Consider the following 16,187-nt stretch of genomic DNA (forward strand, 5'->3'; position numbering starts at 1 on the left):
CCAAACTGATGGCCACAAGGAAGCAGGAGGCTGTCTGGCTCTGCGGCTGGAGCACCGACCAGAGACTGCTCATTGCCTCTCGGTTATTATATGGTTATTATCCCTGAGCTGCTCTGGAGACATTAGAAGAGCGTTCCACCGCATCCTGTGCGGCGCTCAGCCCCGATCATTACATTGTACCTCTGCAAATGCCCACTACAGTCTGTTACTGATGGCACTGGTTCATTCTTGGGTGCCAGAATGGCTTATTACCACCTGTCCCACAGCAAACAGATTGATGCAAGGGCAGCCAAAGTCCTTCTGGCATTGACTGGGGGAAAAACATTGGCCAGGCAACAGACAGAGGAAATGTGCAGCAATTCCAGCCTCATCTGGCCCATGTGAGGCACTTCAACAAGTTTCACTCCATGGAGGCAATTTCCATGGGCACAGCGGAGGGGACAAACCACTGAAGCGTAACACACTGCACCAGACATGTCATCTACCTTGCTGAAGCCAGAGATGATTTTACAAGTGTTATTCACAGCTGCATGCACAGGTTTCCCTGGCTGTTATTTGTGCCCTTCTCCCCCAGGTCCCTTCTGATACCAATGGTCTTTGCTTTCTATGCTGTAACAGGCTAAACCTGCAGCTGGGCACAGCAGATGAGAAAGAAGTAAAGTAGTTTAAGTCTGACCCTTCAGTGCAAATCACAAGTAGTGGTGTATGCAATACAAGGAAGCTATGCAAACATGTACAAACCTTTCCTGATGTGACATACCTTCCCCTTCACCTGAGGGGAGCATAGTAAGCAGTAATGCAGGAATGCAAAACACAGGCCCCTTAACTGTCTTCAACTAAAAGAACTGTTGTCAATTCTATGCAACTTGCTAACTTTCTAGAGGTAAACCAGAAGCAAGTCAGCAGAGCATGTGCAGTGAGATCAGTGGTTTGGAAAATTTGGTCAACTCATACAATCGCATTCTGTAAATGAGAAGAGTCTGAAGCAGTAAGAGAGACTCTCCAGTACTCTCCGGGGGAGAAGCAGCAGCATGAAGTGTAATGAAGGTAAAATAATTGAATCCCTCCCTCTTTTTTTTATTTTTAAATTCCACTTTCTGAGTTTGTTCGTGAGGAATATCAAACCAAACCAGGCCCAATTTATAAAGCCGGCTGGCTCTATTGATAAAGTTTTGCTTCTTGAAAGACTCCCGCTAGGATTAGCTCGAGCATTTGTAAAGAAGTAAAGAAAGAGGCAGCTCTCTCTCTTTTCCCAGTGTATCCTCTCTTGCTGTTTCAAATCAAGTGTGAAAAACTGACACATGAGTGAACTGCATATTTGGGCAGGCTAGGGAAAGCTGGTAAGAACAAATCTTTTTGATGCTTTTTCCCAAGCATACCTAGAAGTGAATTACAAGAAATTATGGAAGGAAAAGGCAACACTGCTACAATCAGGTCTATCTTGCAGAGCCATACCCAAACCTCCTCTGACTTCTGGTTGAGGTTCCCAGTCATTTCCCCTTAGCAATTTTTTATGGGGTTCTACCACTACACAGAACTTACACAGCGATCTTTTGCAAAACAAAAGGGTGACGCTGAAGACAAATTCCTCAACCATCCTAAACTGCTTGAAGGTCTTTTCTTCTCCTCTTAGCGCTGCACCCACTTGCAGATAGTAGGACTATTATTAAAATGCAGAAATATCTCCAGATAACTGAGCAGGAAAGAGCCTATTGAGTTTTTTATTACGTTTACTCTCAGTGCCATAGAGACTCTTGCCAGTTCTGAACACAGGACCAACCTGCACATAAATATGCCACGTTTAAGAGTGTTACAACTGTTTACTGGTGTAAGTGCTTTCCCTGGAAGGACGCTGATGCAAGCAGTTACCATATGTCACTGTAACATGCCCCCATAAAAGCACACAGTTCCAGAAGACTGCTGGGCTTCTACACAACAAAATCTGTTCACCCTTTTTTCATCTTCTCATTTTGTTGAAGGAGACAGACAGGAAGAAACAATCCTGTATTTTATTCCTATGTTTTCAGTCTTGTTCACTCTGTTTCTAATATTATTTTACTTTCCTTCTGGAAAAAGAAAAGGGCAGAAGACCTCCTGATTCTGTTGCCACAACAATGGCATTAAAAACAAAAACCCCACAAGTGGCAGCACAGAGTGCAGTACATAAAGACATAAAAATCCAGCCACGCTGGAGTTGAGGTGCAGCTTTTCTGTGCATAGAAGTTTTGCAGCCCCGTTGTTTCTGAAGGCAGCCAACATTGCCCCTAAGCTGCTAACTTTCCTGCATGGAGCCTCCACAGATATAAATTGTACAGCTTTGTGAAGTTCATCAAATTTACATGTGGCACTGTTGTTTTTATCAGCCCTCCTTCACTATCGGTTTTCTATTCCAGGACCCTACTTTTCTCCTTGTCCACCTAACTGAGCAGTTTCCAGCTGTCCAAATAACATGGTCAAAATGAGTTCCCCCCTCTCCCCCCATCATCTCCATGGCTGTTTCCCTACTCTCTGCAATTACTACTGTCACCTCTTGGCCATTCCACATCCTGATTCTTGTATCCTGCTTGCATCTTCCTTTACCACACTGCTCAAATCCTCCTCCTGTTTCAAAGCAATTTAAAAAAAAAAAAATTCAAAACCTTGCATTATATATAAAATCATATTCATCCTTTCTCATTCTTGACATCAGCAACTCCCATAACTTGTCTGCACCCTTCACATGAATTGTCTTCTTCTCGAGGAATTTTAACAGCTCACCAAAGATAGATGTTTACTTGTCATTATTACTCTTACAATCCCTTTGCCCCACTACACACTGTAGTCTTCACTATGTAATCTGTGCCACGCATCCAGGGAACACTGCCTGTTAAAATTACAAAGGAAGCCAATCAAAACTGACAGCATATGTTCTCCTAAATAACTCTGGCATTTGTAATCAAACACTGAAAAACTGAAAGGTTCTCAAGCAAATGCAAAAGGTGTCACAGACGACGTAAGCGAATGTTATCACCAAAACGGTCACTCCAGAGAACTCAGAGCAATCAGCTTGCTGTGCCTGGGCTATGCTCTCTTGTGATAAAGCACTTCTGTGCAGATCTCCCTCGCTATGCCCCAGAGCCCATTTGCAGACATTCACACATCTCAGCAGAACACAGCAGAAATGTGCTGCTCAAAGCCTGGCCATGCTATGTAACTTGCTGCTCTGGCACTTGATGGGCAAGAGTACTTGAGACACACAGATCCTTTTTCTATTGCTCTGCATGTTTCTCTACTAACAACAACTTGTAAATTTTTCTGGAAAGAAACTGTTGAAGAGCAAATTTACAAAAGCAAAGAGGTAAACCTGCCAAGGCCTGAAGAATCAGCACATCTACATCAGTGCTGCAGCTTCCCAACCTGTGCTATACCTGTAAGCTTATATCTTTATTGATAGTAAAGCTCCTTTTCTATTTTTCATTCACCTAACTACATTAGAAGTCACTCAGATCATACAGTAAAGAAATCATGTGCTATAATGCCATCTCCCTGCTATAGTAATGATGAACTGATGAAGCAAACATCTGCCATTTGGCTAGAAGATGCAAGGCTGCTTGGGCACGACAGTCCTGAGATTCAAAAATGCTGGCTGCAGGTACCTGTCTGTTCTGAAAACTCACATTCCAGGTCTTTCCACTACCTGACATAACTACAATGAATGCAAAAGTTAACCCCATGCCTGCCTCGAGGTCTCAGTGTCCCAACTCATGACAGCTACGCAAAATAGCAACTGCGGTTGTGTTATGCTAATGAAACAGCTAAAATAACTACAGAGCGTGAAAGAACAAGGGAGCAGTGAACCTGTCATTGGGCCTGTTGGTACAATACAATAATACCTGGATAAGTGAAGGGATGGAACATACTGGGGAATTAAAAGTAATTTCCCATTTTCAGCTTTTTCTAGTAGGATTCCCTCAGGGACCTGCAGAAATTAAAAGTTATGATTGTGGTTTCTGAAAGCCAGAGGTAAGCACACAGATACCCTGGCTGACATTTTCAACAACCAACCTATTGCCTGATGGAAGTATTCAGCTTTGGCTCCTTCTCTCAAGCAAGCAGCAAACGGCACAGCCTGCTGCAGTAAGGGTTTGTGAGTGTAAATGAGCAATAGAGATTTGCAAACAACAGTGCTAGAGCAGACAAGGCAGCCCAGACCCAGCTAAATGGGAGGAGAGCAGGGGAGGATAGAGACTCAGACCCACTGCACCAGTAATTTCTCTACCACAACTACAAGGAAATCTCAACATTTTCTGGGTGGAAAATGAAACACTGCTGTTATGATGGCTTTTTTTGTTTGTTTAAGAGAACGTTTATGAAATGTTTTTGAATTTTTATTGCTCACTGTGGGACAATTGCATTTTCCTGCACAGCAGTACGAGACGTGTGTAACCCAGAGAGGCCCAGAGTTCACTGGTAACTTGCTGTACAGTTAGATGTAGCATGCACCCACACAGCTCCCTGCTTCTGCACCGCAAACAGTGGCAGTAGCTGAGGTCTGTGAAACCAACGGTAAATCAGCCAATAGATGTGCATGAGTACCAGTACAGAAACATACCTCACTACTGAATTTTTCAACAGGTAAGCTGCAGAAAGCAGGAATTTTAATGTTGCAACCCTATTTCAGGTCTTCTACTCTTGTGGAAGGAAAAGAGCTTCTGCAATCACTGTCAGCACTGCACCAAACCCACTGCATAAGCAGCATACCTTTATAAGCACAAGAAAATGAAGGAAACAAACATATCCCCCAAAGAAATCACATCCTCATTAACCAGAAGAATCCATCCCTAACTGCGAAGTTTCCAAGGTACTTGCTAAATAATTAGATGAAGCTTTCTGTGATGAGAGATGTCTTTGATAGGCCAGCCTCATCACTGCAACACCAGCTCCAGGTTTCCACTGGAGCATGCTGAGATGAGCAGCCATGACAGCTGAGTGCTACTGAGATGCCAGCTCTCCTCCAAGCATCCGGTGGCTGCAATCAGTGCATTTTTATTGCCTTTATAATCTCCAACTCTTATAAAGCTTCTCAAGACAAATGAATGAGAAAAAGCCTCACACACCACGTGCAAGATTTGTATTACTGCAGCTATCTGAGGAAGAAAAAAAGACAGATGAAGTGGTAGAAACAAGCACTCCACTCTCAATCCCTACTCCAGTATCTCATCAGTGAGGCTGTTCTGCTCTCAGAAAGCCATAGCCACAGGCTTTTTCAGCATTAAACAGGTGGTTTCCATCACTCATTTGCACTCATGGATAAAGCTCTGCACAATACAAACTTTATAGAGGAAGTACAACTTCTTAATTCTTTTGCCAATGAAGACTGTAAGCCTAAGATAATGTTACGTTGCAGCTTTTTGCCAGCTATGGCTGGCTGGGAGCTGAATGGGAAGGAAGCTAGTTAAACTGACAAACACGAGGCCTAACATTGATTTTTCAATTGATTTCACTAAATAGTTGTCCACACAAACCATAGTGTGGAAATTCCTGAACTGGTTTAAAATTGACTTATAATGATTTAGCTTATGTTGGCTCTTTATCGACTCGAGTTTTAGCCACATTAGGGGGAGAAAAAAAAAAAAAAGTTGTGTTCTTTGTGTCAGAACACAGCAGCATGCATTGTGACACGTCCCAGCAAGAGCAAGGTTGTCCGATATATGCTTTTATCAACATCAAGATCTACAAAGCTAGTAGAGACAAGATGTAAGTATCCTCTTCTATACTCATGTAATTGCAAGAGATCCATAGATTACATTTCAGAGAAGACAGCCAGCAACTACAGTCCCGGTTCTTGGAATTCAAGCAAGGGCCCAGCATGGGAACGGCACCTCAGCTGCTTGACCACGGGTGGCACAAAGCCATGGGTCACTGCTGAGTCTTTCAGCAGCACATCCAGATTTCATGATGGTCATGGAGCATTGGAAGAGGATTGCACATCAGCACAAGTCTGCTTAAATAGAATTCCACCTTCGAGGGAAATCAGGGCACTCCTGCTGTTGGAATGTCTGCATTCCTGAAGGGAAAGTTTAAAAGCAAGTGGTTGTGGACCAATTCAAGTGTATTAACTAACAAATATGCTGACAATCATACTGAAAAAAATATGGACACTTGCCTTTTGACAGCAGTAAAAACACTTGCAAACCTAGCTCTTGACACTGCCCTGTTAGATGTTGCTCATTTCTTTTTTACTTCTGAATACTCCATACAGATATATTTGCTTTTGTAATTGCAGATATGAAATTAAAATCTTCCACTTCCCTGGGCAATCAAGATTTTTCTCTCTACACAGTTTATAGGAGCTCACTCTTTGATTTTTTTTTAATAACTTGTGTTGTGTTTGGTGCTTTGGGGAGTGCCTATGACAGAAAGCACTTTATTACTTCTCTGTTTGAGTTTGCTGCAGAGAACTTACCAGGCCCCATCTCAGAAAGGATGGATCTAGGCAGCAATTTAATCAAGCAATGATTGAAAAATTAAATGTGGTGGTGATTAATATGGATTTAGGACTTCTGTCTGAATGGGTTTTAGCTGGCAAACATGGCACGGTTGTTTGCTAGTAGTTGTTTTTTTCTCTCCCAGAAAGAGCAAAGGGGACACAAAGGAAACCTCTTTAGTCATATCATTTCTCTCCTCTTAATATTCAGAGAAAAGCCAGGGAGGAGGAGGTTATGTGCAGAGCGTGTTGTTATCTTTAGGTAAATATCTATGCATAATCTCAGCAACTGCAAGCTCACCTCTGTGTATAAACAAAGATTGAGAGCACAGAACCTGGCTTGGACCAGTGCCAGAAGGGAAATCCTGCCCAAGATCTGAACAAAAATTGAGACTGAACCATCAGCCAAGCAAATGAAGAAATAAACAATTCTCAGTCAACTGGAGTGCATGCTAAATATACAGAGTAAGGATGTTTTACATTTCACAGTGGAGTCAAGATCTTTAAAAGATGATAAGCATCAACGATCAGTAGCCCTCTAGTCAGCAGCACAAAATGAACCTGAAGGTCTTCATCTCAGAATCTGTGTCCATCTCTTCCATCAGAGGAAAAGAAAGAAATTTCTATAGGCATCCTTCGGTACGTATTCCTTGTAGCAATTTGGGGGCACAGCCACTGTTCCCTTGCACTTTCTGAAGAAAGCTGAAGTACCTGGCATTGAATCAGATTCCAAATCAAGTCTCCGTATGGTAAAACAACAATATCAGTCAAACTACCTCTAGTTATGGAGACCCCCCCAAATTATGTCAAACTTCTGTATTGCTCCCATATACAAGTTATTAATGCAAATTCACACTTAGAAAAGTCATGCTAAATCTGGCTCAGAGTTGTCCTGTTTAACATAAAGCAAACATCCTTGTGCATGCATTTACTTTCATTTAAACAGTTTATTTAGCGCTAGATTATCTTAGAATCCAGGATAACTCAGGAGATGAACACCATGAAAAAGTTACTTCTGCTTTACTGTGGCTACCTTAACAACAATAGAATTTTTAACCAAGCTGACACAAAGTCCATGTCATGCTGGCCTCAATTCCTTTCCCAGCAAGGAGCAGGTTCCACCTAGGCATCTTTACAAAAATATCACACATACCTCATCTTCCATAAAGCAGTGAAAAATTAAAGGAAAACAACAACAACAACAAAACAACATAAGCAAACAAAGAAGGTTATTTGTGGAATACAAACACCTTGTCTGAATAAGGATTACCAGAGCCTTCATTTCAGCTAATAGACTTATTTTCCCCCTCTTCCTCTCTCTCTCTTTTTTATTTTTTATTTATTTATTTTTTTAAGCTTGGCCAGAGTGTGTGATTCACACCTTTCCCAGATTCCTCTCATCCTCACACATGGAATAGATTTTCATAAACACTTGCTTGAGCACAGATCTAAAGCCCACATTCACAGCACTTAGATTAGTAAGAAATAACTTACAAAACATCTCTGGAAACGAGGATGTCTGTGTGCAGCTCCAGATAGTTTTGCTAACACTTACACAAATGCCTGGTTCCCAAAGGATTCCTGTAATTTAAGTATGGGGTATCTAAGAGAAAGCGAGAGTGCTGGAAGGCAGATATCCAGTAATTCAATCCCATACATCCCTGGGCACATACTTAATTGTGTTATAAAGTGGCTTTGCAAAAAATGAAAACAATTAAAGCACAATATGTATTTTACTGCTTACAGTTTAGAAGAGTGGTTTATTTTTTTCCCATGCACATCCACACCAGTAAACAGAAAACAAATCCGTGAATCCTGATTAAAAGCACAGCGGTGATACATTGCTATGTCACGTGTGTAGCAGGGATATTTTATAGCCAGAATCAAAGCTTTGCCAGTTCATTGGCTAGAGAGTTCTAATTTGATCAGTGTTCTTTAACCATTTTACAGCAGCCAAACCAACGTTTTTAACCTCAAGGAAAGCCGTTAGCACAAATCCTGCTGGAATCCAGACAAGGACAAAGACCTTTCTCTAAAAGTGCCGGGCTTCCTTTTCTCTTCTGCTTCTGAGTGTGCCATGTGCGCCTCAAGTAAAACAAGATCCATTGGTGCTGCTTGTAGCTGAGGTTAGTTAGAACCACAAAATGTACAGCTCAAATACACACAGCCTCATCACATCCAGGATTCTGGGAGAGATTGGGAATGGGGGGGCCCAGCCAATCATAGCCACCCCCCTAACAACCTACGTATGGTACAGCAGTAGGGAAAAGAATTAGAAATTGTAGCAACATGCAGTATTTCTGTTGAGCCCTTTAGGCCAAGGAAATATTTGTTTCCTAATACAGCAGGCTTTTGAAAATGCTGGACTGCATTTCTTTGAAGCTCAGACTCCGTCTGTAAACTGAACATGAAAATACCACCATGGAATAGCAACATGACTTCCTTGTTTGTACAGTGCTTTTGAAAAGTGAGAATAACCAACTCTTTAAGACATATGTATATTATCTTGATATGCAGATGCCTCATAACATAGGTGATGGAAGCGGGCTGCATTGATTTTGAACCTTTTCTTGAGTAGCCAAAACTAGGAACTTAAAGAAAGCAACGGGAGAAGCAGAGAAAGCAGAAAGAGAAAGCACAACTACAAGCTAACCAGGTTCCTACCACCGCCCTTACAAAGAAACAGCTGTCTGATAAATGCATGGTAGCACACCCAGCAGCAAGCACAGAAACTTATTTCTTTTTGCAGCTGATTTATGAAGGCCTGGAGAACTTCTGGGCACAGCATTTCCTGGCAAGCCACTGGAGCCAGTCCCCCACATCTGACAGGCAGAAACTCTGCCAGCCAGCGGTCACACTTGGGGGTAGATCTCATATTAAAGAGCTGCAGAGTTTGATGTTTCTGTGGTCAACCTTCACCCTCAATGAGATTTTCTCTTTTAACCACTGTTCCCTGTTTTTCTTTTCTCCTTTGCTTTGCAGGACAGTACCTGACACGATACGTTGGTGTCAGCCTTCCCATCCCATTACATGGCAGGGTTTAATGTGCACACACTGGGTGCTGTCAGCCCAACGGAGTCAGCGCTGCTCTGCCATGCAGCTCACGGGGCTGACATCTCCTCCCGCCTTCTCTGCCCATCTCCACACTCAGCTCACGGCAGGCCCTGCATCCCCTGCTGCCAGCTGACATTTCTCAAACTCGGGGGCCCAAAGGAGGAGCTGCACTGCTTTCCTCAGCCTTGCAGTTTGCACTGCTGCTTCTCTGTTTCATGGCAAGCCCGTGATGTAAATTGTTGCTATCAGCTTCTTCCCATCATTGCCGGCATTGCTGATACCAGACTGCTGTGCTTCATGCATAATTCATCAAGTTCATAACATGCAAAGATCTCCTCTGCAGCTCTTTTCTCTGCATTAAAGTTACCTCTGGTAAAAACCATCCAGCCCCTCCTTGCCATGGCAAAAGGAAGCTTGAATTTACAGGGTCTGCCGCCTTCTTTAATTTACCATAAAAAACAAAGCATCAGCAGTGCTCCCAGCTGAGAAGAGCGCAGCCCAGCACAACACACAGTCACAGAAGGTCACAGGGATGTGAGACTCAACTCTGCCATTGGAAATGCAGCTATGGCTGCAATGTCTGACACTCATCACAGGCTCTTTTTAACAGATTTAAAAGCACTAAGCCTGAAACCCTCTGCTATCAAGACACACAGGTAAAGGATAGAACAGGATACTCCTAGCAGCATGCTCTGTGTCTATCCAGAGGTTCCAATGGACTAATACTCTCACACTGTTAATGTAGGGCAGTGCTGTGCATATAAGAACCTCCAGGAGCTTTTAACCATCCCAGCCTCATGAAGAGTCCTGGGTTACTTTTTGGGAACACACACAGCCAACCCATGGCAACCACACATATTCTTCTTACCCCCTTCAACTGCAAGAGCCTCTTGCCCTCTACCACACCATTCTCCAGAAGCCCTAAATGCTCTGTCCCTCTCAGTAACAGCTGACAATTCGAGGTCATCAGGAAAGGAGGCTGATGAGGGTCATTTGGGCTCACACCTGAATGTAATATTGATGGGCTCGCTGCTGCCAGCTGAAGGCAACAAGCAGAGTTCTCCAAAGCAAAGGCAATTTCTTAGTTTCTGCCTAGTGTTACAATCCTTTTTCTCTGCAGCAAGTGACCATAAGAAATGTTCACAAAACAACAGGGGATGGAAAAAAAAAGAAAAAAAAAAAAAAAAAAGACACCAACATAAAAAAATGACATGACATCTACTTCTACAGTAATGAAACAATTACTAACTAATCAGAGCTAAACAAACCAAGCAGGACACAGACACATGAAAACATTTTCTAATAAAGCTCCCTGCTCACTGAGGTGGCTAAAAGATGTGTGATTACTTCCCTTTCACAGGGCAAAAGGATGAGTACAGCAGGCTCAAGTTTACAGATTTGTAGGGCTTTGCTCTCAGCCTGATGCATGGGATCCAGGCCATGGTTACAATTTACTCTTATATCCAGAAGTGGGCTGAATGCAAGAGCTTCCTGCTATTCCCCTTTGCACCAACACAACAAATTCGTCTGGGAGAAAGCACAGATGAGCCTAAGAGCCAAGCTCTCACAAGTAGAGAGCTGAGAGGCTTCAGCTGTGCTGCAGGTTTAACGAGCTGCAATGGGACACAGCTGCCACGGGCAGAGCAGAGCTGGAGGTGGCACTGCTCAGCCATGTCCCAGCCCTGCAGTCTATGCTCACAGCACCCTGCTGCCAAAAAAGAAACCTAGAAGACTCCACTTAGCAAGAGATTTCAAGAAGATCAGTGTTAGATGTGGTTGTAAGGGATGGGGGGGTTAGCAGGGAAATATTGGTGGTGGGTAGATGGTTGGAGTATGTGATCTTAGCGGTCTTCTCCAACCTTGATTCCATGAACGCAAGTCTTGCAACAAGACAGAAGACACAAAGTGCTCACTGTGCCTGCTATAACAATCTGTTACGATATATCCCCCCTCACCTTGTGTGCAGCTACACAGTACAGCAAAGTCATCTTTCAGGGAGACAACACAGAAGGCTCATATACACTGCTGCAGCACCTGAAGCAGGCTAACACTGCCATCTTTATAGAAGTTAAAGGTATCCAGTGGAAATATTTCCTACATTCCACCACAAGCATTCCAACTCTTTGTGCCTCAGTCTTAAAGACATCTAAGCATCGTGTTAACAGCTGACATGACCTTTCTGCTTGGCTGCAGCAGTCTCTCACATTTCCAAATGTGAAATCCCACACCATCTATACCAGCACTAGGTTTTTCCCCTTTGTGATGCTCCTTTGCCTCCAAGGCTGCTTCTCCCCTCTGCAGGCAAGAGAAAGCCAAGTGCCTCCCAGCCTTCAGCACAAATATACCTTAAGCACCAATGCCTCCAACCATCCCCCATAAATCTCACTAAATGTTTTTGTAGCCATTGTTCCCTTTCTTACCTTTTTCCTCATGTGAGCTCTCTCAAGCTACAGCTCTAAAAACCTGCACCTCCAGCTTTCTTCTGACACTCACCTTCCCCTTGGTAGCTGGCAGCCTCTAGTTCTCGTTAGCTAACTGCTTGCAGGTGGGGGAGTTAGCCAGGCTCAGCCTTAACCACTGATACTCCAGGGGGTTACTCAACAAGCTCAGCTCAAAAAATGCCACTAGGAGATGACTAGTCTTACACAGGATGGAGAGCGTTCGGAAGCTTTTGCCGTCCTTTCACAGTCATAACCCATCTCCAACCAAATATACAAAATGGAACAACACTGTTTAGGCTGATAAAAGTCAGACCGTTGCATGTGTTGGGCCCAACTGCATGAAGCTGTGCTGGATACAGGAATGAGCAGATAGGAAGCAAATGACTCTTTGGACCTAGGGGGCTGTGCTCGGTTGGTGAGGATGCAGAAAAGCTGATTTCTTCTTTTGCACCAGCCATCCTGCACCAATAGGGTGGGGATGCAATCCGAGAAGGTCTGCATGACACCATATATTGCTTTACAAGCAGAGTGTCTAAGCCTGGGACTGGCTTGGAGCTCAGAGCTTATACAAACAGGAGGGGGACCAACTTTTTACATGGCCTGATGATGATAGGACAAGGGGGAATGGCTTTAAACTTTAAGGAGGGAGATTTGGGTTAAACATTAGGAAGAAATCTTTTACTCAAGGAGTGGTGATGCACTGGCACAGACTGCCCAGAGAAGCCTTGGATGCTCCATCGCTGGAGGCATTGAAGGCCAGGCTGGAAGGGGGCAGCCCCTGCTCATGGCAGGGCAGTTGGAACTGGATGATCTTGACTGTCCCTTCCCCAACCTAAGCCATTCTGTGATACTATGACTGGGGAGCAGGCTGAACATATGGTTCCCAGAACATATTTAAAAACAGCCACAGCCTAGAGGGAGGAAGGTGACTTAAGCCGGAATGAGAGAGCTGCGATGCCACCAAGTGAGTTTGTGCCCCATGGAGGCAGAGTTCATTTCAGGCAGTTATCTCCCACTTCCTACCAACTGCTGCTCTCACCAATTATGGCTGCAGTCCATCCTGATAAAGACAATGAAAGCGAGCTGGACGCTGGAGTGATTCCAGGAATAAATTCCCACCTCCTCAAAGGCAGGAATAATCTAGCAAAGAAGGGCATCGCACAGCACATATGGCATGCCAGGAGGGGTGAGCTAGAGCCAATCTACTTTGTCACCTATGGAGGAAAAAGGAAGAAGAGGAAGATAAAGGAACAGGCAGCTTGCTAGGAAGACACAAGGCACCCTTCCAAATTGCTCAGGATGATCTGTGCGGTGGCACAGGAACGACACGAGCAGCATCTTTGTTTTTCCTCTTTCCCTCAAAATAAACATTTTGGACAGTAAGAAAAGTTACCTCTTTCATAAGCCCAACCAGTTGCTTCAGGCATAGACCAAATAGAAATACTGGTCTGACATTATGTTTCTATTGCTAATAGTTGCTAAATTATACTTGCTGCTGCTGTATTCCAATCAGAATTGAAATGCCAGCAGGCATTAAGAAGGTTACCCCACCATGAGCCACGTGAGCATTTGTCTCTGCCTGAGCATATGTGCACAGGTAAAACTAGAAGAAGATGGGTATCTCTGCAACTAGTAGGTGTGTGAGAGAAGATGTATCAATATGCTTTGCAGAGAATTGGCTAATCTCCTTCTCCACCACACACGATCTTTGTAATGCCAAGATAGCAGCGAGCACACAGCGATGATATCAGCAAATGGAGATCCTGCTGTGCCTGGTCAGCAGCAGGGAGCTGTGGGCAGCCATGGGGTCCGGAATCAGCACTTGCCTTGGATGGCAGCTTGCTTCCCCAGCTGTGTGCACCACAGGGCATCTTACTCACACTGGCTTTTCTGAGCCAGCCTGTGCTTCACGTGGCCAGTCTTCAGGATCTTCAGGATTTAATTCTCACCGTGACTCTCTTCTCATGAGATCTCATGAGACACAGCTCTCATTCCTGCAACCCAGCAATCACGTGGGAAACAAGGCATTGGATCTGATCTTTATTTAAATTTAACCTATTCTGAAAAGGGGCCTTACCAAGTGCTACGGCTTTGTTCCACTGTTTTCCTTTTGCATTTCCAGGCTTACATAAAGATGTCCCAAAGGAACATGGAATCAAGCTCTCTGTTTCTAAACCCTGCCATTTAAAACCCATGTCTTTTTCCTATCTCCCTCAGTGTCAGTGCTGTTCTTTAAAAAAAGCCAACCTGCTCAGAGAAAAAGAATACATTTAGCTGGATCACACCCAGGTCTGTGAGGAAAGCACTAAGCCCTAAGGGAGAACAGCTTGCTCATTTTTTGCCATGTGCAAGTCGCCTTAAATATGCTGGACCTGTACAGATTTCTGCTAAATGTCTCTATAAAACCAAAAATCATTTGTCTTTAAAATGACTGGAAATGATCATGAAACATAAATCCTTTCCCTTCCTCCCTCACCCCACAAACTTCATATATTATATAAACACGGGGATATTAAAATTATACATAATTTTTAAAGTAAGTGGTATCTGCCTTTGAGAAATTGGGCAGGTAAATTATAGCCTCAGAGACTAAGGAAAAGATATGGGGACCATTAGATATATGGTGCTATGAACATCAAAGCAGAATAAATTAAAGCTGAGGTAATTTTAAAAACTGGATACTCTCCAATTCTCCTGCAAGAAAGTCGAATGGAACAAGGGCACTGGAATGGAGCGTCCCAGTGGGAACTGACTGAAAGCAGACGAGGCTTGGACACAGAATCTGCATTTAGTTTATTATTTTGATGGTACTTAAACTGTCCATCTGCCTTGGCTTTCTGCCTCCTCAAATTAAAACAGCACAACTTCACAACCTGAGCGCTCTGCCATGCTTCTAGGGACCTACTGCAAACACTGACACCTCTTTGAGACTTAACGAAACGCAAAGCAGAGGGATGCACCCTGTCAAGCTATGAAAGATAACAGAAAAGCAAAGAACAATCCTCTGATAACAGCAATCTTGCCTTTTTTTAGGAGTCTGTTAACACTTCTGAAGAATTGCAGAAGCTAGTTGTATGGATTTAGCATCATTATATACATATCTGTATACTGTATGCATTTCCATGCCTACCTGGCACTGAATGTGAGGTGCTGTGCTCCCACGAGGCCGATGGGAGGCACTCAGAGAGCTCTGCCCAGCAGACACCATCTGCAAGGCCTGCAGCTGGCAAGGGCTGAGCGCACTACTTTCATTAGCACGGCTGCTGCTACGGCTTATTGTGGTCACTGGGTGTGCAGCACAACCTGGATCCTAGGGGTCTGCTTTTTCTTGTGTCTGTGCACTCCTAGCAGCTTTGCTCATTTTCATGTTTTGAGTTGCATTCGGCATGCTTGGGAGAGCTATGGAGCACGAGGTCAAGGATGTTTTGCTCTTGTCAGTGTAAGGATCTTACCCCATTACCTTGCCCTTTAGTATCACCATGTGGCAGAAGGCAAGGACAGAGATAATTATTAGCTTACATTTAATGTGCAAAAGGATTCAAAGCCTTCTCTTCGTAAGTTCCACAGAAAAGACCAAAGGGCTCTTAAATTAAAAAGGCAGTCCGTGCTAGAATATAAAACAGAGTATTTAACTTTTTAATTAAAGAGAAAACTCAAAGAAAGCTATTGGAGAGAGAAATTAAAATTGGTGAAAACCAATTTTTCCTTCATCTGGTCTCTCCAAGCAGATCCTTGCCCCTAAGCTTTACTTCTGCCATCAGTTTCTTTCTGCAGAAAACAGTGCTTCGTCCTTAAGGACTTTTCTCTGTGCCCCAAGCAGCTGCTGTCAAGCAGTGACCCTCTCTCACTCTGTCTCTGACAGCCCCTTCCCCTTCAACACCACTGTTCCAGGAAAGGGGCACGTTCCTCCCATGCCCTAGGGCTGCCCCTGACCCACCCACCCCAGGCAGAAGAACACAACCAAAATATGTTAGAGGCCAAACACACAGTCTGTCTGTCACAAGGGATGATCACCAAGCTGTTATTCTGTGAAATTACTGGAAACTCTTGACTGTCCTTCCCAACAGCTGTCAAATCTTGGCTGTGCAGCAGACAGCATTCGGGGTGGTATTTTTTTTCCTGCAAATAGAAATATAGTGAAAATCCAAATAAATGTGACCCCTGGGATCTGAATTTGCTGTCATCTGATGCCTTCATTTTTAATGATTTGATGCTGCTTCAGACAG

At 43.7% G+C, this 16,187-nt stretch overlaps 1 protein-coding gene across 10 annotated transcripts in view; it reads right to left on the bottom strand.

The window, feature by feature from the left end:
• TSPAN4 (tetraspanin 4) overlaps positions 1 to 16,187 on the bottom strand; it is a 393,745-nt gene that overhangs the window by 82,232 nt on the left and 295,326 nt on the right. Inside the window, exon 1 of one of the 10 annotated variants that reach the window (XM_052692765.1) lies at positions 11,941 to 11,967. The exons of the other annotated variants lie outside the window; for them this stretch is intronic. Coding sequence (XP_052548725.1) covers positions 11,941 to 11,952 — 12 coding nt within the window. The 5' untranslated portion in view covers positions 11,953 to 11,967. Of the gene's footprint in view, positions 1 to 11,940; positions 11,968 to 16,187 lie in introns of those variants that run through there. 10 annotated transcript variants of the gene reach the window in all.

The sequence above is a fragment of the Tympanuchus pallidicinctus genome, unplaced genomic scaffold (genome assembly GCF_026119805.1).
Source record: "Tympanuchus pallidicinctus isolate F22 unplaced genomic scaffold, pur_lepc_1.0 scaffold3, whole genome shotgun sequence".
NCBI lineage: Eukaryota > Metazoa > Chordata > Aves > Galliformes > Phasianidae > Tympanuchus > Tympanuchus pallidicinctus.